Here is a 24477-nt window from a genome sequence, read left to right as displayed (position 1 = left end):
GAGCCAAAAAAGAAGTTCATAGTCAGGGGAAGATTGCACACAACCATCTTCTTTACTTGTATATAATCAGGTTCTTGATAAAGAGCCTGCTTCTCACTTGAGTGCACCATTGATGGCTGGAACTATATTTTGTAAGAAAAAGAAAGAACAAAAAAATGGTAAGAGGCCCCCTCCTCCCCGTCTTCCTGGTGTTCTCACTATGTACAATATTGCACGATGACGAAGCATAAAAAAAAAAAAAAAAAGGGGGCTGCTGCATCTCGGTTTCTCCATTTGGATTGAGACTTATTTTCTTAGTTTCTTTGGAAGCAAGCATCAGCAGTATAAAAAGCATGGGTATTTATTGTGACAGTGTCATGTTTCTTTGATTAAAAAAAAAAAAGTGGAAAATTAAGTGTGCTTTGGTTTTTTTTTTTCTTAAATTGCACTGCTGAAACACTGATCAAGACAAATGCGCTGCATGGTAACATCTAAAAGCATTTATTTTCTGTAAAAAATGTAATTATCATGAGTAGGCATACGTTAGCATGTTGACTACTGCCAAAATAAGTTGTCATCAACAACAACCTGAAAGGTTTCCACTCACTCGATGCTTCTAAGCAGGCTTCACCTGACAAATGAACCGATTAAAGTAGAAAAAAACTATTATAAATGAACACAATTGTGAAGACATCCTTGAAATGTAATATCATTTATGCATTCCAAACTGAGGTACTCTTTCATACTTCAGCAGTAAAAAAACAACAATTCAAACCCAGCTCTGTTTGAGCCCCAGGCCAGTCTGGGGGACGAGGTGGGGAACAGAGCTTGTAGCACAGAATCCAGAACTGTTAGACATCATAAATATGTCCAATAACACTGGAAGAAAATCAAAAGGCCTTCAAGAGCATCACAGGTGGCAGTTTAGAAGCCACTGAGAGGTGCTACCTATCCTTAACGGAGCTAAAGCACCTTAACGTAAAGTAAGAAACCGAAATATACCAAAGTTTGTACATTTTAGGTGCCAGTTCATCTGTTAAAAAGCACAAATTTTATATTTTAGTCATTTCCTGCTGTTTTTAATGCTCTTCAATATTTAAAAGGTTTAACTGCAAAGTTGCACATTGATATTTACAAAATACAACTGTCTGTAAAACTGGTGAGCTCGAAACATAAATATCGTGAGACACAAGGAGGAAGAGGTCAGGACACATACGGTAGGATTTTTCCCAGGGAATTTAATAAGCAACAATCATAACCAGATTAAAACGTTTGTAAAATGTCCATCCTGTTTTTTTTTCTTAAAAACGGCTCCACAAAAGAAGCAAAGAGCAACAAACACAAAGGAAAAAATAACATGTTTTTTGAGTAAGACCTACATACAATGAGCTTCAAATTGTGACTACAAGGTCTTTAAAACCTTCTAGGATGTCAGTGGTGTGTGTTTGTTTGTGTGTGTACATGTGTGTGTTTTAAGAAAGGTCCATAATGTGTCCAGGAAAGCTTTAGAGTCAGAGGAGCGTGTGCGCAGGGTTGGAAGGTATGAGGAAGAGTCTGGCCCATTTCTCTACAGTCTTGATTTCGCCTTCACCGTTTTCCTCTTTACCTGAAAGAAAGCAGAGTTTGGATCATCTCTTTGTTCTCGTCACCTGTCGCAAAGTCCATCCTAACACAGGAAGACCCCCTAACTCTGACACATCTATAGTCAGAGTATCACCAACAGCAGATCGTGGTCAGCACCTCAGTTTGGAGGGGCAGATAGGAGTCCTGACACAGACTCTAGACAATGTTCTGCTGTGGATGGGGCCAGCAGAACAAAACGTTTGCAGAAAAAAAAAAAGAAACATTTTTTTGCTATGCTACTGCTGCTTCAATCAGTTAACTAGTCACTCAATAACACAAACAAACTAACTGATCAAAGCAGCGGTACACTAGCTACGGTCTGAGGTAAAATTAGTTTTTGTGAATGGGGTCTGGCGGCTTTGAAAGCAAGCGAGAGAATGTGGGAGCAGACCCAGTTCCCTGTCAAAAAAGGGTTGTTTGGCAGCCATGTAAAGCGCTAAAATATTCTAAATATAGTGTACACTGGGGGCGTACTGGCCGCCATCTACTATAGGTCACACTCTGACTATGGATAAGTACCTCATTCAGCCCCACTTCAAATAACCCAAACTATCCCTTCCTGTAACGATTCAGTTGGGGGAGAAAAAAAAAAGTTGTAACCCTGTGCAGAAAAACTAATGTGGCTCTGTGCTACATGGTACTACTTGGTATTCCACCTCTGTAAAGTCATGGGATTAACAGCAGTAATGATCCTTAATTTTAGTTGTTTATGTTTACGTATGTTGTGTAATGTTTACAAACTAAAACAACTAATTTGCATCTTTGATAAGACTCATTGTAGTTTGTGGGGGGGGGGCATCTCTGCCAGATACGCTGTGTTCAGAGACATCCAACTCACTGCCAGCCTGCCTGCCATGTTGCCACTGTTTTGCTCTCCCTGCCTGCCAGAAGGAGCTCCCCTCCTTGGACACTTAGTATCTCCATGGGAGTATCCCTCCCTGTCGTTCCTGCCACAGATAACACCCTCTGGGCTGGACTCCAGCTCTATCTCAGTGTCGCCCTCACTGCCCAGGAGGAAGGCAACTGTCCCTACAGCTTTCTCCGCCTCCTCTCCAAGCTCCCACTTTCTCATTTTGTCATTCTCTCTGCTCACAAATGGCCACCTGATGAGGAAAAAACAGTTGACATCTGGAGGATAACGGGATTTCTGTGGAGTCTATGCGAATTAGCTTTTGGCTGAGGAGACATACTACAAAGTTAAAGCACCACTGTCAGGCCTTTTCCTATCAATTTCCCTTTTCATTATTCATCCTCCAAAGCTATGATAAGCTACAAAGTTACTGACTGCTGCACCGTTTCTCTTTCCTGTCTCCTTTGTCCACTCTCACCTCTGCAAGTCAATCTGTCTCTTTGTCCCTTCATCATTCTGCTGCTGCTGTTTCGACACCTTGACATTGATTGACTCTGATGGGTTGGAGTTTGGGTCAGCTGCCCTCTTCCTGCCTCTGCCGGCTCCGCCCCCTGTCGGTGCCGTGGCTGCCTCTTTTTCAGCCACCGCAGGGGCAGCAGCACCAGTTTTAGGCAGGCGACCACGTCTTTTGACAGGCGATGCTTCTGTGTCTGCGTCAGGGGTCGCATTCTGACTCGGGTCCTCCTGCGACAGTGAGGAAAGCTCAGTCAGGGTAACCGTTAAATGTTGCAGTACGTGTAGCTCCAGCTAGCATCTGGTTGTCCTTTACTCCTCTTACCTTCTTGACTTCGTCATTCTTGATGACTGGGTTCTCGTTGTTTTCCTGCGCTTGGCTCTCTGATGACTCGGTGGCAGTATTGCTGTTATTAAGAGACATGTTTAAAAATCACTCAGCTGGAGAGAGCACTGTTTTTGTGCATGTGTGTTTATGTAAGAGTGTGTGATGTGTCTGTACCTGTTCTTGTTGATGGTCGAGGAGCTCAGTGGGGAGGAGTTGGTGCTGGTGTTACTGGCTGTGTCTGAGGCTGTGGTGGTCTTGGTGAAGATCCTCCTCCCTGGTACTGTCAGAGGCTTGTTCACAGCTCCCAGCACCGGAGCTGGTTTAGGCTGCATAAACAAATTTGGCGCAGTAGTTATTTGGCTGGTAAGCATTTGATCAATGAGATTATGTCAATAATCAGATTAGACTTCAATACATCACTAAATTCTCTCTGTTCACATGTTCATGTTGCATTCTCCCTTTACACTCATCTGACTAGGGCTGATGACTAAAGCATTATACTGAGAACACAAATATTTCATCCTTCAAATTATAATACCCATTACAATTTTGAGCACTATGAGCTGTGTGTTACACAGCGGATCAGTTCACAATCTTTTATTTACCTTTCCAGTGAGCAGCATTTGTCTCATCTCTGTGACCAGATACTCTTTATCATTTTTGAAGTCCTGTTGAGAGAAATTTTGATTAGCATAAAACTGCTAAACCCCAAATAAAACCACAAAAGTCATGATTTTGGCTTCAGTCTTAAAGATGTGGGCCCATATTCATCCACCACTGAGTGAATAGAAGCCATTCTATCATGTCTGATTGGTGTTTGTTACAACTTTTTTTTTTCTTCAATCCTCAGTGTGTGTGTGTGTGTGTGTGTGTGTGTGTGTGTGTGTGTGTGTGTGTGTGTGTGTGTGTGTGTGTGTGTGTGTGTGTGTGTGTGTGTGTGTGTGTGTGTATTGCCTTGTCCTGTATGAGGAAGAACTTGGAGGGTAGGACTGGGTCTTTCGGAGAATCCAGGTGACATGCAGTGCTCTTGTTGGCGATAACGAAGAGAGCAACATCACAGACAATATATAACTTCTGTAAACACAACAACATGAGACGCACTGTTAGAACGGTTTGATAACTGGGTAACTGGGTTCTTAAACCATCGATTTTGCTTCATTTCTTTACAAAAACTACTAACCATTGATTAATCTTCTCAAATATAGCTACCATATAGAGTTCAAACATTTATTGTAACCCATGTGTGCTACAGATTTGCAGTTATCATGGAGATACAAAATGTTGTGTTTTACAGCCAAACATAATCATCCCCTCTACTGGGATTTCAGTTAGTTAGTTTAGCAGTTAATTTTGTGTTTTTTTAAGCACATTAAACACGCTGTGTGTCACAGCTTCAGTCATCAAAATGGAAAACTTAATATATAATTTATGAGTAGCAAAATCTGTTCCCTAACTATGTCCCAGAAATTGTAATAAATAATTCTATCAATTTAAATAATATGGACACCAGTTTGTTTTCCTGCAGAGCTGTTAGCTGTACTACTACTCCTGAAGGCCAATGTGTAAAAATGAATGAAAAATGTTTTGTCTCAAATCATGCTAGCAAGATAACATGCATACAAAGTTAGCTACTTTCACATGCCCACATTACAGGACTTTGAATTTTTGTGCATCTCTCAGAGAGAGAGGCAGAGAGTGTGTGTGTGTGTGTGTGTGTGTGTGTATGTACCTCATTGGCCTTTGCATCATCAGGACACTGTGCGTCCTTGGTCTGTTTGATGTTCTCTACCATCTTCCTAAGAAAGGCATGACTGTTGTTCTCATTCTTGGTCATCAGCACTTCCAGCATGAACCATAGGCATCTACGCGCACAAACACAAGCATAATAAACACTCTGAATGTCACAGCTTTAGCCGTCACCACATTTATGCTTCAACTGTTTAAAAAGTTTAAAATGAGAGAAAAATTTTACGTTTTTTTTAAGTAGTATACTCAGCTGTATCACCAGATTCAGGGATAGTTTAGGACATGTCAACACTCACTCTTTGATGTCTTTGAGCTGTTCATATTCATGCGGTTTTGTGAAGTCTGGGTCATGGGCCAGCAGGTGGATCATATACGGAACAACATACTCAGGAAGGAGGGAGACCAGTTTTTCTGAGGGAAGACAGAAAAACTTATTTAAATGTCTAAACATACGTTTCATTCATCTGTTTTTCTGCACATTTTCAACTTGCAAATAAAAACAATATAAGTGGAAATGTTGGAAATATCACTAAAAAAATGTTTTTACACTTGTACTTAGGAGGAAAAGTTGGTGCATTTATGAAAACAAAATGTGACAAAGTGCAATGGAAACTGGAGTTACTCTCTTTCTGCAACCGCTTAATGGCACCCAAACTGCCATTTTCTGAAACTGTTAAAATTAATTTCCATCCAAATTTAGCACTGTGTGATATTTCATAGTCTAAACTACGGTCCAATAAAGCACACATTAAAAACGGTTGTCTAAAATGAACAGCTGCAGTGTGTAATCAAAGAGTTTCACAAGGTTTCAGCATGAAAACATCCACAGGCTGAACACCGACCCTGAGCAAGGGGGTTTTGTTTGATGTACTCTCTGCGGACGGAGATGTTTTTGAGGAGGCACTGTCGGGCGTGGGCGCGGCGCTCCTTCACTGGGTCCTTGGCACACAGGGCGAAGACGGCCAGGTACTCCAGGGGCAGGAGCAGTTTGACGAGAGCCAAGTGCAACTTCTGAGCAAAGATCTGACGAACCTGGTAGCACTCATCCTGTATGTAGGAAGGAGGAGTCAAAATCACACACTGAGTGTTTTACAACAGCCCTTTTTTCATTTCATTCTCTTTTTTCAAGTGTTACTAACAACACTAATGACAGCTCCATTCTGACAATGTGACAGTACCGGCAACAATACACCAACAATGCCGGGCCTCAAAAGCAGCTAAAAGGAATTCAACAATCATTAATTTTACTATGTGCACCGGTGATTCTCCTACTGTGACAAATCACAAGCTCTTTTGTTAAAAAGGCAGGTAAAAAAATGACGTGACGCTGAGACTGACATTGATAACGAGGCCGCAGAGCTGAAACTGTTCAGGTGTGATGATGTCATGGTAACAGGGCTCCTGGGCCAACTTCATGATGGCTCCGCCTGCGGCCAGCCTCAGACGGGACATGTCTGACTTACTGCAAGGAGGAAGAAATAACACAAGGAGCAAAGGGTCATGGAGAGGAAAACCTTTAAAAATCTATTTATGTCAAGCACATCAATTTAAGATTTAAGATTTAAGTGTACCCTTGAATCTGTAATTTAAGATATTAACATAAGATCTTAAGTGTATAAACAGCTGTTGATTTTAGTATTACTCTGTAAGCTTTGTGTTTCAAATGGAACAAAAAATATTTTGTTGCAAATAACACTAGCAAGATAACATGCAAAGGTCTCCAGGGTTACAAAGTAAGGTATTTCTCTCGTGCACGGCCCCACTAGATTTTAATCCTCTCACAGCCCTCTGACCTCCGACCCATGAGTCACCTGATCTTCTTCTGCTCTGTGAGGTCTCCCTCGCTGACCAGCATGGCTGACAGCAGGCGCAGGGTGGAGTTTGCTGACTTTGATTGGTTGTTCTTCATTCCTAGTAACCAACGCACCAGCAGCTTGATGGCCTGCACCTGGAGGAACACAAAGAATATGAATAATGAGGCAGAGTGACGCCCCCACAAGTTCACAACATCTCTTTCCATTTTTATTACAAAAATATCGAACAAGATGTGAATCTTTGTCATCACACAAGATCGTGGAGGTGCATGCATGAAGTAAAAGTGAAAAATCTGGTTGGAGTAGACGTGAAGTAAATGCCACAGATGTGTCTGCCTCTTACTTTAGCTAGGACCTCAGGTGAAACCTCGTCATCAGTAGTCCACAGCTTCCCGTTCTTGTTTCCCACCGACTGGAAACACAAAAAGGTACAACACAGTCACGTTCGCCCCCTTTTCTTTGCATATACAGACACACACACTGTACTGGATTTATCAAACTGTACAGTTTATCAAAGACTGTGTATATTTGTTGAAAGATGTAGTTTATAAAAAGGAGTCTATAAGATTGTTGTAAAAGTGCAAAAGCAGGTGTAAAATTATTATAGATCATATGTGCTTTAGAACACAGTCACTCTACACACCCTGTCATTCATGAGCAAGTCCTTGACAATGAAGTTAGCCACAATGGACTTCATTGGTGAAGCGAACTGATCTGGGGCCAGCATGGAGATGTGTCCCAGGGACACGAGAGGAGTGATGAGCTGCTCTGGGACATCTGCATTCAGACTACGTGACAGAGGCTGGAGGTGAAGGAATAAAATGGTGTCAGTGGAGCAGAACGAAGAAAAGTGACAAAGAAAGATGACATTCAGGGCAGAAAAACAAAGAAAATGAAAAGTTAAATTATATAAAAACATACACTGTTGTCGTTTTGTTATAAAGGCATATCTCTGTGGTCTCCTACCTCAAAAATCTGTGCCAGCTGCACTTCCTTGTTGTTAAAGATGGCGTGGATACAGTGGACGGCCTGCTTGGCCTGGTGAGGTGTGCCCCGCTTGGCTTTCTGATGCAGGATGGGAATCAGAGTCCTGATGGACGTGTAAAAACAGACAAGAGGAAGACTTACACAAAGCAGATTATTCCTTTAATTCAAACCAGATGTGAACTAGTTTGTGTGGACCCAGTCCTTCTGGCAAATCCCTCTTCATTGCAGAGTATTGTATGCCCTTCGACTCTGTATTCATGAGACAACTGTCCAATTAAAATGTCTATTGTTTGAATTTAAGTATCATCTCTGTCTTACGATCGTATCTGTTGTAGCTCTGTCTCGATCTTCTGCCCTGTGTTTCTGAATATCTGGATCGCTGCCTCAGCCACTTTTTCATCCTCCATCTTCAAACACTGGAGCAGAGACTCGTAGGTTTCCGCTGAGTGGAACGCTGTGGGGTGTGTGAATGATAGGACCTACAAGGTAAGTAGAAAAAGTACAAATTATTTATTTTCTAACATTAATTTGTTAATCATATTAGTGTTTATAGAAAAAACAAAAAACAATCAAGCCTTAAAAGACCATACACAATATTTTGCACTGTTAAACCCCTTTACTACTGATCACACAAATGTTAGGGTAATGGCTTAAATCTATCACAATTTGATTGTTCTGTACTATGTACCTTGAGCAGCTCCAGGCCAGAGCGGATGGCAGTATCAGGGGTAACGCCCTCCTCGTCATCGTCAGCCGTGCCCTCAATTGACTTGTTCAGCAGCTTCACCAGAGCACTAGAAGAAAACATTACAAATTTAAACCACTATTTTGTTAAACAGTCCAAATCTGGGTGTGTTACGTGATAAACAGACATATTTGCATATCTTAGGAAAACATAATGACAAGTATTAAACATGAATATATTGGTACCTAGGTAACTAGATATGAGAAGTCATTCAGTGTGTGTGTTTCCTCTCTCATGGTGTTTTTCCATAAAGCAGAAAGGGTTAAACCTGTGCCCTGTCTAAGGCCTGCAGGTACACCTCACCACCACTAGGTGTCTCAGTGAATGAGAAAAGCCTATTTATGGTATTACACAATGACACAAGGAGCTTCACACACTCCCTGTGTCCCTATCACCGAGACAGACAGACTGCTGGTCTGTCTTATGACTGCCTGCATGTACATACAGTACAAAAATACACTGAAATCTAATAAAACAGGATTTAGAATCCAATTTCATCCTTTTCACTTTGAATCAAGATGTTCTCCCATCCATTTTTATTGGTATTAGAATTTACGCTTGCTTAAGTGCTAGTGTGTTTAGTCTGTTGTGAAATTTAGAAAATACAGCACTTGTTGTGTTGAGCATGTGAGGAATTTCTCCGACCTGATGGCCTCAGAGTCGATGTGGACGGGGGCGATGCGCTCCAGCAGGAACTTAACCATCTCCAGGAACGGGTTGGTGGGCTGTTTGGGGAACGTCAACTTCCGAGTGATCTCCCTCTGCACACAGTACAAAGAGTACACCACTAAAACCAACATTTGTGAATTTGTGGAAAATTCAAACACACGAGGTGGACGAGAAAGAGCACATCTATCATTGCTTCTTTGCTACCAAAGTTCAAGACTGCTGAAACACACTTGACCGTAAGGTGCTCAAAGTCACTGACTTCTTTGCTGAAAATCGAACATGGTAAAGAGATGATCTCACTACCTCTTAAATAATCATGTGATTAGTTATTAAATTTATGACGATGAAAACAAAAATCGAGGCCACATGATTTTCACTGTTACGGCAAACTTTTATTGGGTGTGGATTAAATGCAATACTTTTAGTATTTAGTCTTCCCTTTTTTTTTTTTTAAAATAGCATGACGATACAAAGTTATGTTCTTTTTTTAAACGATTGCACCTTCAAAATATAGATAACATGCACCATTTTCAGTAACTACCACAATTCCCTTCCTTTAAAAAGTCCCACTGAACAAATACATAGTTGTCTGGGATTTAAAGCTACCCTGAACATGGAATCACAAAAAAACACTCAGAGCAGCCTTACTGTGTTTTTGTGGCCAATGTGTTAACAATATTAACACTTGTGTGTATGTGTTAAAGATAAAGAGGGAGAGAGTGCAGGGGACTGGCAGTCTGTCAGTGAGTGAGTGTGTATGGTAATGTATGAGTTTTCAGTATCATCTCACCACACAGATCTCAGCCTGTTTGCAGGAGCATGTCGGGCTGATTAGCATCTCCAGCTGGACTCTGAGCTTCTCGTCCTCACCAAGAACCTGGTTGAATTTCTTCATGAAGTCTTGGGCCTTTCCAGCATCTGGGAGATTCTCTGTAAAAATGAAGCAGAGTTAAGATAAGGACGAACTTTTACCATTTTGAAGAATGGACGTGTGGTTTCCAACTTACTGGCAATACTCATCAGCTTCCCAAACATGGCTGTATTATTGGCCTCAGACTGCCAGGGGAACAAGAGAGAAAATTATCATAGACATGCTGGGACAGGAGATGGTTAGTTTTATTACGTAGGGGTGTGTGTGTGTGAGTGTGACTCACCACTGGCAGCTTGTGGAGGTCCAGCAGCTCTTTGACGAGGCTTCTGAGCATGTTCTGACACTTCCACATCTCATTCAGGGCCCTGAAATCGTGGATCAATTACACCAAGAAACAGGTGAGAGAAGTGGCAAACACACAAGGGACAATTAATATACTGTCCTTTTGATGTGTACTTGCTGACTTATTAGTGTGATTGTTTTCATGCTCTGTGTAAGGATGGGAAATCCTTTTATTGATACCAATGTCATCATCGATACTGCTTTCAATTCTTTAGCAATTCCCGTATTGATTCCTGATAATCAAGGCAGCCGTTTTATTATTATCTCTCTATTATCTCTTGAGTTTGAACCATGTCTGTCTGAAGTATTTTCAGCTTAGCTTCCTACTGGGCTAACCCCTGTCACATTTCCAATAGTTAAAAGCAAACTAATATATGAAATCTATGTTGTTCTCGTGAGTCAACTGCTTGATCTCTCTTCTCTCGCTCCACCACTTACTCGCCATGTGCACCTGACACACTGCCCTATCCACGTCCTATAACACTGTACTTGAAATTATCGCTTTACAGACACCTTAATTAGCACTGTTGTCGTCTTTCTTCATGAAATGAAGCGAAGCTTCACGGACTGTTTCTTCCTCTCTACCATAACTCTGAAAAAAGTAATTATTTGGCAATGTGCAATAGTCCAAGTCACTAAAAGGAATTGATAAGCTTGGAGGCATACAATTTTGATGGATCAGGCAACTTGAACCAGTTCATGATTCCAATCCCCAGCTGTGTGTAGATACAGGGTAGGGTTTGCTTGCCATCATGCAGTTTTGTATTTTCTAAATAAGTGTGTTTGTAGCAAGCATTCATTAAAACATACAAGTCAGCATTCATGTGTACAATCAAAAAAAAATTTTGTTTTTGCTGAGGAGTCAATATTGCGGGTTTACTGACTTGACTGCATTAGTGTCCAGGCAGGCATACAAGTAGTACAGACACTTCATCTTCTCCTCTGTGTCAAGACTGTGAGGCACCATGTACTGAGCGAAGATCTTCTCTACTAACAACCTGTAGGGAGGAGGAGACAGTTTACTTGGTGTGAAAACTATGTTAAAACAGAGAGAATGAAGCAAGCACAATAATGTGACTGTACAAATAAACTTGAAATGCACTTGCAGTAATTCTATCTAGATGGATAAAAACCTGTAACAATATGACTGGTTTTAACTGGTCCACTTATTGTGTCTCCTATTGTCTGTTAACCCAATTATCACAAATGTAGGTTCAAAACTAATTTGTTACACAAAACAAAGAAAGACAAAACACAAAGCACCTAAAGCTTGTTGTGGTTTCTAGAAAGGTTTATGGCGTTTCTCATGGCAACCTCTACTTAAGTAATGTTGCTAAGAGTAGAAATGTCCCAAACAGCTGTGCTGTTCTTTTCAACATCACACTATTTACATGTGTGTGTAAATGCTCACTTGTCGTCAATGCTGTTCTGATAGTAGATGTGCAGCAGTTTGTCTTTGATCCAGCTGATCTTCTGGGCAGACTCTTTCCCGGCTTCATGGTGCAGACAGTATTTCTTATAAAGCTGAGCCAGGCCCATCATGGCCTCCTTACGCACACGCCACTATAGGGGCAGGGAGAATAGGGTGGAGAAACAGGAAGGACATAATAAGATTAAGATGAGGAAAGTCAGTTTAGCATTTCTTGAAGTATGGGAGAAAACAACTTGGTGTTGACGGAAGTTTCTGCACTGTTGTTACACTCACTGATAAGCCAATTAAAACTTTGAGAATCTGAATGCGAATGTGAATAAGATGTGATTAATGACTAAAACTTGTTATTTTGTTTCTAATGTCCAGACTGAATGAATACTATAGTTACGATAAGAATTTGAATGACATAACCTGAAAGCTAAATCAATACTAATACTACTGCCCACAGAGCCAATGCCTGAAGTTGGTCACAGTTCCTAAGAATTTTAAGCCCTGCTATAATAATATTTGCACTACTGATGCAGATATGAGTGCATATTGTCTCACCCTCTTGTCTAAGGTCCTTTCCCGTACGAAGCCTAAGAGCTGGTCGTTGACCAAGTTGAGGTCTTTTTTCCCTGCGTTGATGATGGTGACGATGACATCATGACGGATGGCTTCCTCAGGGTCATGGGAACGCACCTTCAAATACTCTGATGGGGTAATGCGGAGAAAGACATATGACCATATAGCATAATGTGAGAGAAAGGACTGAATCAGAGGGGAAAAGAGAGTGAAGACACCGCACTGAGTCAGAAGAACACAAACAGGCAAAAGCCCACCTGTCAGGTCTCTGGCCAGGTCTGGGTGGTTCATGAGGCAGTGGCTGGCAAACTTTACACACTCTAGCCTGACTGGAACGTGGATGTCATTGAACCTGGAGAAAAACATCAATTACACATGATGAAATCAGCTGAAGTACGCATCAAGCCTGGAGAACAGGGTGAGCAAGCAGGTGTGTACAAATACAAATTAAGTGTCTAAATGAATTTGAGCAAATTGTTCACTAGGAAGACTGCTATTCATTTGCACGCTCTCCTCTTGAATATCTACACTTCCTGCATTGTGTGTGTGTGTGTGTGTGTGTGTGTGTGTGTGTGTGTGTGTGTGTGTATAGTGGTCATGTGACTCACCGTCCTAAGAAGCACTGCCACAGTGGTCTGTTCTGTGACGCCAGCTCTGAGTCTTTGGCCCCAAACAACTTGGCTAGCAACCGTACAACAGCTAGACGCTCCTCGCCATCATTGCTCTGCAAAAACAAGATGCAAGTTGCATTTTTTGAGGGTCTTTTTCAAACTAATACCAATTTTATTCCTGCTTTTACTCTCCTAATGCAAACAAAAGAGGCAAACTGTCAGCCAGCACCACCGTGTGCTCTGATCCGATATCTGCACAACCTGTGTGGTGTTTTCATACCAAGTCAGGGTGCACAGTCTAATAGCATTATAAGTGTTTTTAAGTACATTAGAATATTATTAATTCCTTTTCTCTGAATCGCAAAATCATCTAAGAACTAATCTTCTGAGATCAGAGGTGAGCTATACGGGGGGTGGGGGGGTGGTGACTGTGTGTGTGTTAACCTTAAGTTTGAATTCCAGCTGTGGCATGACAGAGGTAAGCAGCATTGGGTCGATGGCAAACAGTTCCTGGATGAGGTCAAAGACGTGCTCTGACAGGTCGCTGACTGAGGACTTGCCCATCACTAAAACCTGATTGAAGAACTGAAGAAGGTAAAAAAAAAAATGTAGATAAATACAGGATGTACTGTAGATATAGACAGCAATTTCTGTAGACAGAGTCTGAGGACAAACGTGAGAAAGACAAAAACACAGGGGCTGCTACTCACGTTTGCAATGCACGTCTCAATGGTCTGGACAGTCCTCTTCAGCAGAGTCTTGGCAAGATCGTATGCTTGCTTGTTCAGATTCTGTTACAAGAAACACTGATTAGTTAAATCAGATGACTGAGAACATCTTGCTCAAACATTCACTGATGCAATGAACTTCAAGTTTTTTGGTTAGTGCCCAATACGACGTCAGCCCAATAGTGGTTGAGAAATACACATGGATCTCTGTTGTTTTTTCTGAAAACAGGTTTCCAGTATGGGGAAAACAGCTGCCACTGTTCATAGCTATGATAGTTTAGATTAACAGGGTCATCGTATAGGACAGCTCCGAATAGGTTTCTATTATTAGAAAGCAAAGATGAAACTGCTCATCAGTCTCAAAAAGGCTGCTGATTTAGCACCCATATCTCAAAAAGAAAGTAAAAGACATAAACAGTTAAACCACAGAGTGTTTGTGCTGCAAATTTCATTATGTGATATGTGTTTTTCACCAATGGTTTAATGTTCAAAATAAATACTATTTTTGAGACATAAAATAGCAAAAATTCAAATATGACAACACATCACGTCATGTAACCATGTCTGGAACTTTTTACAAACTTTTTACAAAATAAATTCATATAAATGATATAGTGATTAGGTATTACAGATGCATATGTTATCCTACCTTGTGTGCAGGGATGAGGTTGATGAGGATGGTATCCAACAGCTCCTGTGTGACTCCGTCTCCCTCCATGATGATGGAGCTCATCAGGTCCATCATGTGCATCTGCACCTTCTGGTTATGGCTGTTACTGTGGAGGAAGAGGCACAGAGAAAGAGACAATTTCATATCAAGGGTTAGCTGATGAAAACATGTCAGATTAAAAATGAAAGAAATCAATGATAAAGAGCACTTATTCATTGTGACTCTACAGCTGGTGATAAATGGGTCCTAGTGTTAAGTGGGCTCACATCTATCAGTCTGAATGTTTCTAGTAAGTGAAAGATACTAAAAAGGGAGTAATAATTGAGCTTCTTTGATGACAGTTTTCAGAATACAGAGAAAAAAAGCATTATGAAGGTATCACATAGGAACAGATTTTACACAAATGGACACAGCAGCAGATAACTAGGACCTTACTTGATGACAGAAAAGAGCGTTTTGAAAAGCTGGATGAAGATCTCATTGCAGTCCTCCAGTTCAAAACATATGTTGTATGACTTCACCCACGCCAGGTTCTAGAGAAACACATAGACATGTTATTCCTTCATCAGCAGTTTGGCACCATGCCTTGAACATTAATTAAGAAAAACACAAGTTAGTGGTTTGTGCCAAATAAGCACCTTACCTCCAGCAAGTAGAAGTATCGGTTGAACTGAGGGCTCTTGGTGTCTTCGAGTCCTTTTAACTGTCTGGTGATGAACAGGAAGATGTCCTGGGGACAAGACAGGAATACACTTGAGTATTTTATTGAGTTTTCATGTTAGTTGTGGTGCTCAAAAAAAGAAAAGAAGTTTCCTGGTGAGCTCTCAACACAGCAGATTTGACCAGAAAGAGCAGTAACCAAGTTAATCACGATGATTTGGAAAGTCAACTAATATTCATCGCAGTTAGCCTCAGAAATCTCAGTGACGTTCACTGTGGTTTTGTAATAAACACTTGTTACATCTAGATGGTATTTTGACGTGGTAATCCTGCAGCCTTGTTTATTGCTTTTGAATACTATTCCCTTGAGATCAGTGCTTGGTTGCTTGACAGAGGATTTCATAGAGCTGTCCAGGGTCCGTTTCTAACCTTGAGTTTGTCGTGGGAGGTGTAGGGGGCCTCAGGAGCATAGATCCTGAAGATGTCAGCCAGACAGCAGGCCACCAGTAGCCGTACGTCTTTATTGGGGTTCCTGAGGAAGAACTCTGAGGCGAGGTGGAGCGCCAGGGCGAGATACTGCTGCTTCTCCTCTTCAGAGTCTTGATCCATGTCCATGTACGTTTTCACCACCATCTGTGAATCAGAGCGACAAGGGAGTAGGGTGAGATGGGAAATGTCTTGGGCAGGCCAAAATTATAATTAGTACAGCACTCTGGCAGTTTGACAGCTCTGCATTAGGAAAATATAAGCTGCATCATTAATTTTGTTTGATAGTTTTCTAGAGTGCTCTATCTAGTGATATCTAAACAATATCCATGGAGTGGCACTGTTGTGGCAGGAGGTTTGGACAGCCTTTTTCCATCTCCAGCACAAAATACACAAATTTCAACAGCAGCACTTTTATGTGAGGTCGGTGCACCTGCAAAATACCACTGAGATAGAGGAAAATACTGGTTGCTGTCACTGAATAGACACCACCGGTTACAGTTGATTATTTTGCTCTGTGGTTTACTCGCTCATAACCCCGTGTGTTACAGAAACTGTTAAACAGTATTTTAACCAAGCAGACAAAGACAGCGCTAACTTGAGAAGTGATTTTAGCAAAGTGGTCACATGAGTCACATGACTCATTGGGACCTACTGGCCCAAAAAGACCTTCTCCTAAAAAAAAGTCGGACAAAATAAACGGGCACAGAAGGAGGAGTTTCAAAAACACTTTGGAATGACTCTTAATATTATCAAAATTTGAGCCATAAGGTCGAGTAAAAATTTACAGTAAATCACCTGTGAGAAGCTTTTATCAGGTGTATGCACCCTTCACTGAAATGGATACGGTGCCATCTTGAAATACCGGGTGAACTTTTCTTAATACGCTTTTTAGCATGAATGTTTTTAAAATTGATGTAACAAGAAAACGAGGAATGAAGACTGAACTGTAAACACTGGCATTCATTCAGTGGCATTAGCAGTTATACGAGCACCTAATCAATTGCCTCATTGGCTGCTTTTAGTTATATATGAAGCAGTGTGACTCAACCATACAGTCTTTGTAGCGACCAGAAAAGTTAAGCTATGAGCTAAACCAGCCTTGAGCAACATAGACCTCAGTCCTGATATTCAAGTGTGTGACACTTGGAGAGCGCAGATGCCCACCAAGGCCAAAAATCCAGTTATCTATAGGTAAATATGCAAGTGTAACTATTATATACAGCTGCTGCTGTGGTCATCACTAAACAGCAGGAACGATACGTGTGTCACTTAATTCTGAATGGGCACTTCTGGGCACTTCTGCGCACTTCTAGAAAAACTAACCCTTTAAAAAAAAAAAAAAGGTGCCTATAGGGACAATGCAAGGTAAGAAACACATTCCCCTTACTAGAGGTGGGAGAAAAAGGGTATTTTAACAGCATTGTTCAGATTCTTTGCAGATTCTTGTTGAAAATAGCAATTTTCTTGTGCTTATGCCAGTCGACTCTTAATGTCCTCTTGCTCATTTGGATTACATTATAGCAGCCAGATAAGAACCAAGGTAAATTTTTTCTAGGTTAAACATGAACACACGAGGTTGTATGCACACCATCTCAGGTCTTATGGATAAGCACTGAGAAGCCATGATTTTAACTACCACTTCCTCTTCGAGAGCGATCAGTGAGTGTGTGTACATGAGGGAGAGGCGAAGCAGAGCAAAGGAGCTCACTAAGCAGCCAGGCAGCCAGCAAGGGTGGGGGATGGGCCAACAGCTCCAGCAGACTGCAGAGCAACACATTCACTCCTACACACACACACACACACACACACACACACACACACACACACACACACACACACACACACACACACACACACACACACACACACACACACACACACACACACACACACACACACACACACACACACACACACACACACACACACACACACACACACACACACACACACACACACACACACACACACACACACACACACACACACACACACACACACACACACACACACACACACACACACACACACACACACACACACACACACACACACACACACACACACACACACACACACACACACACACACACACACACACACACACACACACACACACACACACACACACACACACACACACACACACACACACACACACACACACACACACACACACACACACACACACACACACACACACACACACACAACCCAACCCTCTGCCGTTCTTAGCTGAAACAGTCACAACCCAGTCGGTGAAGGCTCTCCACTCAGAGACGAGTGTGTGGGCCTGCTGAGATGTGGTCTCTGTGTGTGTGTGTGTGTGTGTCTCTGCACCTTGAATTTATTGTAGTTTATTTGGACAGAATTTCAGCTCATGGCTGCTAATGCAAAGTCTGAGACAAGACAACAGCTGTACTGTTTCTGTTAAATGTTTAACAACCACAACTTAACCCTTTAATTGATGCAAGCAGCGCTGATAACATCTAATAATCCGCAAACATACAACCGTTTCCTTCCCTAGGGCTGAACCATAAATGTAACATTTTACTCCTCTTCCCTCACTTCATTCAAGTCAGGGTATTAAACCTTTCGGCTGTGCTCTAACAGACATTAGCACTGTGTGGAAAAAAAACAAAAAAACAACAGGTCTCAACAAAAGCTTGCAGGTAATCTATGTGTTTTGCATTCTGCAAGGCCCTCTGTCGATGATGCATCCTTGATAATGGTTCAGATTAAAACTGGTGGAAAAGCAGGCTGGGTCACTAGACACCTGTTGTTCAAGAAACAAAGCTATTTGGTGAAAAAAGGGTATCAGAGTAGTCCTGCAAAACAAAGTAAAACCTTGGCTCAACTTGCCACAATGCAATATCACATCGTGCCACCTGTCAATTAAGTACACATTCCTGATAAATTACCTTGCAATTCAAAGTTATCTGGCAATTAGCACCAAGGGGGATTCAATTGTTGCTAATAATTGCGCATTTCTTCCTTTGGTGCATAGTTTATATTTCTTGCTGGATTCTATTTGAACGTCCAACAAAGATACTTGCTGTTTTTGATGCACACCAAAAGAGAAACAAGAAGGAAACATCTTTCCTGACAAGTTTTAGTATTTAAAAGGAATAGTTCAACATTTTGGCAATTAGACGTGTTTACTTTCTTCACATAGTCACGTTCTGGAGTTTCTGCTGGTTACTTTGTAATCTCGTGGTGGTGATTAGACTCCAACCAGCTGCTGGCTATAGAGTAATGTTTACCATACAGACACGCGAGACGATCGATCTTCTCATCTAACTCTCAGCAAGAGTTAAAGCAAGTTATCAAAGTGCTGAATTATTCCTGTAGCTGAAGGAATGTTTTCTTCCACTCTGAGAAATAAATGTGGGTTGAAACACTCGCCTCTACAGTCAGATCACAGATGTGTCCTGATTCCTCATCCTGCGTTTCTGTACACAGTGCTTTCTTTGATGGATCAAAGGGTACGTGACCAGTCTGTGCTGGTGAAAATACTTTGCCACTGGGCTCACTTAGTGACCACCCTTTCAAATCTATCAATGCCCTAGTTTTGCCTGTAAAGTTAACAGTCCATAACTGTGTAAATGCTTGAAATATTTTCAATTATTTCATTATTTGTATTTAAGGAGCCAACGACAGAGTTACTCACTATACACGGCAATAATGATCCATGATCCATGATCCCACAACTATTGCATGTCAAAATATTCTACATAACACAATAAATACAGGATATAAGAAGTCATGAAGATATTTACTTAAAAACATCTATATCCAAACATCTTCATTCAATTAATTATTAAGTGCTTTTTGGTAAAATAAAATAAACAAATTATGGTTAAAAACTGTATCAAGTTGAACCCGTTTCAACACATATGGCTAATGTTCACATATGGCTAATGTTCAGGTTCAAGTAATATTCATTACTTCACCAAAGCCTTTGTCTCAGGATTAGAAACTGATTCTCCACTGAATAAATGGAAAGGGGGGTCATTTTTCATTTTCAGGCACTTCCACTTCTAGTGAAACTCAGTACAAAACATAACTGACAGTTAAACTAACTGGTCTTGATGAAGGTCACTGTCTTATACTTATTTCCTTCATCTGATCAGAGTGGGCTAACGTTCTGTAAAATGCTAACTGGGTAAAACTGGGTGGTGGGGTGCAAATTATTCACAAAATACGTTGCCCATGTCTTGCAAAGCTTATATTAGGTTATTTAATACAAAATGAGACCAAATGCTTGCCTTTTTTGAAGATGAACCACAAGATAGCTCTAATGTGTGCACACTGTAAACTGTCTGTCCCTATTTTCCTACCACTCACGTCCACTACTGTGTACGAGTAGTCTGTAGTGACATTTCTCTTTCTAAAATTTAGTTGAAATGAAAATGATCCTCTGTATTAAGCTTGTATTACTATTTAAATCCATACAATTGATGTTTTACCAAAACTACAACCTTAAATTCAGAGGGCTTAAATGTGATTTACATTTATTCAGTATAATGCCTCACTTACACAGACTTACACATGCTTGTTAGTTACTACAACACAGCCAGCTTCCTGCAGTACACACAGTGAACATAACTGTGTCTACAAGATTTTTCATCACACACCAATAATATATTAGTTTTAGACCAAACAAGAGTTCCAGATAACTCCTCCTATTAAAAACTTAACGCAGGCAATCCAGGCACAAGGCCAACACAATGCAGGCCAGGGTGAGATGCTTAATACAAGGACAGACTCTATAAAACAGACCCTAGTGGCAGACAGTATTAAACAATCCTACAAATACAATACAGATTTGCTTTTAATTCTTCACAAACAAATAATATTCTGGTAAATATTAGTGTCATGTTTACATAAAAGAAAGACATATTTGCTTCTTCCTCAGAACTGTAACCCTACAATGTCACATTTGACTTACCACAGGCATTATACCAAACTACACTATGACTTATGATAGTGGCTGATTGTTGATGAAAATGACTGAATAACTGATTCGTCAACTTAATAAAATGATTGCTAATTGCTCCACTGGCAGTACAACACGACTCTTACATTCCTTCCACAGAACGATTGGCTGGGTTAATGCATATGCACTTAGTGTCAGCCTGTCCCATTCAAAGCAGATGTTACATAGATCCATAAACATCTGCCTTGCACAGCCAAAAACCTGCCATTCAGCACATTTCACCACCATGCCAGTGCCAATGGTTGTGTACATTATGGTCACAATGCTACTCTATCAACAGTTCTAGGATGTCAGGATGAACTATCGCAGTATTAGTGCAGTTAACAGTCTAATGTGATTAAGAAGAGCCATGTGATCCCTGTAAACACAGATGTACAGATGCTAACTTTGAAACTGCTGAGGATTTCAAGTGTGGGGGAAGAAGTAGAGATCAGGATGAAGTGTGAGAAGGTTTAACAACCATGTTTTAAAGGGCTGTGATCAATAGTTTGATTATAAATGCATCAAATGAGAGTTTGAAAACAGCGTGAAAGTGGTTGCTACAGCTCCCCTCAGCTTTGCAGAGCATACAGCCACAGAGGGAAACCAGTTGCACATTATCTGATCCATCTGAATCGTATTCCTCTGAGCTCATCAATTCCTGTTATCGCTGTTGATGTGTTTTTCTGACAGTTGCACAATGCAAAACAATGACGTCAAAATCACGCGTCGACGCTGCTAGCAACTTGTAAGAAGGAGGAGTCATGGCAGAGAGGAAGAAACAGTCCAGAGGAAAGCTTAAAGAAAGATACAACAATGCTAGTTGTGCTGTCTATAAAAAGCTAATTTCAAGAAAGAGTAGACACACATGGAACTTTTTTCCTAAAAACAAAAGAATGGAGAAGAATATATATATATATAAAACTGACTGAAAATTTTGACAAAGTTATATCCTTTTTTTAGTCCCTAAAAAAAAAAGAGCACCATAATTTGTTTTAACATGTTCAAATGTTATTAGGCAGACACAGTGGTCAGACAGACTCAGAGATAATAAAACAACTGTGTTGATATTGAAAACCCATGTAGGCCTACTTTATTCCCACACAGATAATTGATCAGGAATCAATAGAGAATTGGACCAGTAAGCACTATTGTTAATGGCACTAGTATGAATAAAATCATTTCAATACCCATCCTTATTTATGACAAGTTTCGGCTCATCATTTAAACGTCTGACCCACAACTTTACGGTTTTGGTTCACTTCCACCACTCTCATAGGAGTGTTTTTGGCCATATTAAGCAGCTGTTCACAATGAAAAATGCTCTACAAACCCACAGAACACTACACACTCAGCACCAAGTGGCATAAATGCAGTTAACGACTGACTAGCTGATGAACATGGTGGAGCGTTTAGTAGCTACAGAGCCAGACATTTCCCTCAGGAATTGGTGGAGACAAAAACAGAGCTAAAAGAGAGTGCATATTGGACTTGCATTAAGGTGACCAAAAACATGGCTCAAATGAATAATGATATTTCTCCATAACTGCTGGATGTGTTGATGAAGCCAGCTCTACTAAAAAGGGGGACATGTCAATGTTGAGACTATAGTTTCTTTGGAAAATAAGGGCTAAAAGCAAACATAAAAGTCACAGTTTTGTTCCATTGCAGTAAAAATAGCTTCGGGCTGCAATGTTTGCTTTTCTTGTGTTATCATTTTGGGATCATTCCATTTTTCCAGCCTTAGGGGGATAGGATGAAATGCAGAAAACTTGCAGACTTTAATGTTTTAGAACAACAATAGCATCTCCTGTATCACATCTTCTGTGTCACACTCAAGTTTAAAAACATCTTGATACTGTGGTACTGATGACATGTAGATCAGTGCTGTTTACTGAGTGACAGATCTCAAGAAAAAGACTGATGATTGGGAGAACAGCTTGACACGAGAGGGACCTCTTAAAATACATTTATAGTAGTTCTCAAAGTTAGGAGGCTTCTTGGCGCTGCGCCAGGGGCTGGACACTGACAAACGGGGCCAATGCTTGCGGAAAACATCTCTTGACACTAATAAACCCCATCAACATACCTTCAACCGTTTGACCACCTCATCGTTGCTTATTTTATCCGTGATCTCCTTCACCCCGGGGGGATAGACGATCTTTCCGTCCCCCGCCGGTTTCTGCTGTTGCGGGAACTCCATGCTTGTTGATGTACAGTCCACACGGTCTTCTACTGGCCTCTATGGGTCAGAAAACAAAAGTTCAACACAACCATGCTACCGCACTTACCAAAACCTCGTTTAAAGCATCATTCTCATTTGCCAATCATCAATTTTGCCCGCTAAAATTGATAAAACCGTACCTGTATATTAGACAATATTCTAATGCAGAAAACTTTTCAGGCAGAAATCCGACATTAAACCAGCATTGTGCATATTATTAGCATGCATGCTAAAATACACCAGCTAAACATCAGCTCCTTATTTCCCGTGAATTCCTCGTCAAACATCATATAGCTACAGAAACAAACTCAACTGCTATTCCGGTAACATTACAGCTATGTGAGCCACTAAGTTGTTAGAAGAGCTCTACAAACAACACGAGAGCAGCCGGGACATGTCTTCTGTCATACAGGTTAGGAAATTAGCTAGCTAGCTAGCTAGTTGGCTAGCTAGCAGCGGTGCAAACATCATTGGCTAGCGGCTAGCATTTTGCGGGAAGGAGGCACTGTTAGCAGCGAGCGGCTAATGCACGTTAGCCATGCTAGCTAACTGGTTAGCATTAGCTGCTAGCCTAGGCCGCAAACTATTCAGGTACCCATCACATCTCCAGCTACAGACAATCACAGAGGAAGTGAAGTATCCCATCATCTTCGCCTAAAATAACCATGCCCGTGGTCAGTTCCTGTGGTTTACAACAAATGCAACTACTTTGTGAAGTTTAAAAATGAAGCTAATTTACTTGTTACTGTCTTTTTTCAACTTCAACGCATCGCTCCGTACTGCCGCTAGTTCACAGGCGAAGAAGGGCTGCTACACCGTCGCCCTGAGCCCTCCTCTTCCACCACCAACTTGCCCTCACGGATGATTTTTGAACACCCTAACAAATGCAAAATGAATCTATTTTCAAAGATACAACTACGACTAACACCGCAGGATATTTGCCAAGCGCTTCCTCGTTAGTATTTACCTCTCAAGTGGGCCGTTTTAATTCATTAGTCTGACACAGGTTGGGTTTAGTTTTCGGCACAAAGCTCTCTGTCCGTTCAGTCAGTGCAGTCTGTGTGAAGGCTGGCTGCACAGCGCCCCCCTCGGTCTCACTGGACTACTGCAGCACCGACTACATGGCGGGAGTCACACACAAACAGCTCGGAGGCACCACACACTCACTTTACTTTGGGTCCTTCATCCAAAGGGGGCTCGTCTCCAAAATATCGGTCACACACCTTTTTGGTTGATTGGTCAATGAAATGTAACCCCTGTGTTTATGCATTCACAGAAATGCATGATGGCATTTATCTGTTTTGTTGCACATATATGGAGAAAACAGATATATATATATAAAAGATAAAGAGATATATATATATATATATATATGATAAGTATTAGTAGTAGTGCTTATTGTTACAATCACTACTGCTACTACTATTACAACTACTATTATTATTATACTATTATTTTATATTACCATGTAATACCATACCATAGAATGCCCTAGATTACAAAAAATTATCTAAATGTAAATATATGTTCTATGTGAGTGTAGCATGATGGGACTACAACTCACATTTTACTGTGCAAGCCTGTGTTGTAAAATGAGGAATAAATGATCTTTATCCTGATTGTCAGGGATCAACTGACGCATCACAATAAGTGG

The 24477-nt window shown here is 40.9% G+C and overlaps 1 protein-coding gene across 3 annotated transcripts; it reads right to left on the bottom strand.

Annotated features, from left to right (window-relative positions):
* Nucleotides 1-1197: 1197 nt before the first annotated feature.
* Nucleotides 1198-23880, bottom strand: pds5a (PDS5 cohesin associated factor A). Of its 3 annotated transcripts, none has more exons than XM_070827495.1 (33): nt 23791-23880; nt 22689-22841; nt 15562-15765; nt 15116-15202; nt 14908-15005; nt 14452-14578; nt 13785-13865; nt 13519-13659; nt 13072-13187; nt 12721-12815; nt 12446-12591; nt 11879-12030; nt 11352-11465; nt 10409-10490; nt 10262-10310; nt 10045-10184; nt 9231-9346; nt 8529-8634; nt 8159-8319; nt 7820-7943; nt 7497-7655; nt 7197-7265; nt 6851-6987; nt 6378-6501; nt 5882-6086; nt 5336-5450; nt 5023-5155; nt 4248-4367; nt 3899-3961; nt 3468-3619; nt 3291-3372; nt 2931-3196; nt 1198-1585 (listed from the first exon to the last, which is right to left on the bottom strand). In XM_070827495.1, exons 2-33 carry the CDS (start codon nt 22800-22802, stop codon nt 1582-1584), a joined length of 3882 nt encoding a protein of 1293 aa, XP_070683596.1. In that variant the 5' UTR covers nt 22803-22841; nt 23791-23880; the 3' UTR covers nt 1198-1581. The 3 variants fall into 3 exon arrangements, with proteins under 3 accessions (XP_070683596.1, XP_070683597.1, XP_070683598.1); XM_070827496.1 differs by lacking the exon at nt 23791-23880 and adding an exon at nt 23563-23633; XM_070827497.1 differs by lacking the exon at nt 1198-1585 and adding an exon at nt 2338-2705.
* Between the last annotated feature and the right edge of the window lie 597 nt (nt 23881-24477).

This window comes from Pempheris klunzingeri, chromosome 3 (assembly GCF_042242105.1).
Source record: "Pempheris klunzingeri isolate RE-2024b chromosome 3, fPemKlu1.hap1, whole genome shotgun sequence".
Lineage (NCBI taxonomy): Eukaryota > Metazoa > Chordata > Actinopteri > Acropomatiformes > Pempheridae > Pempheris > Pempheris klunzingeri.
This window is presented reverse-complemented; position numbering and strand designations above follow the sequence as displayed.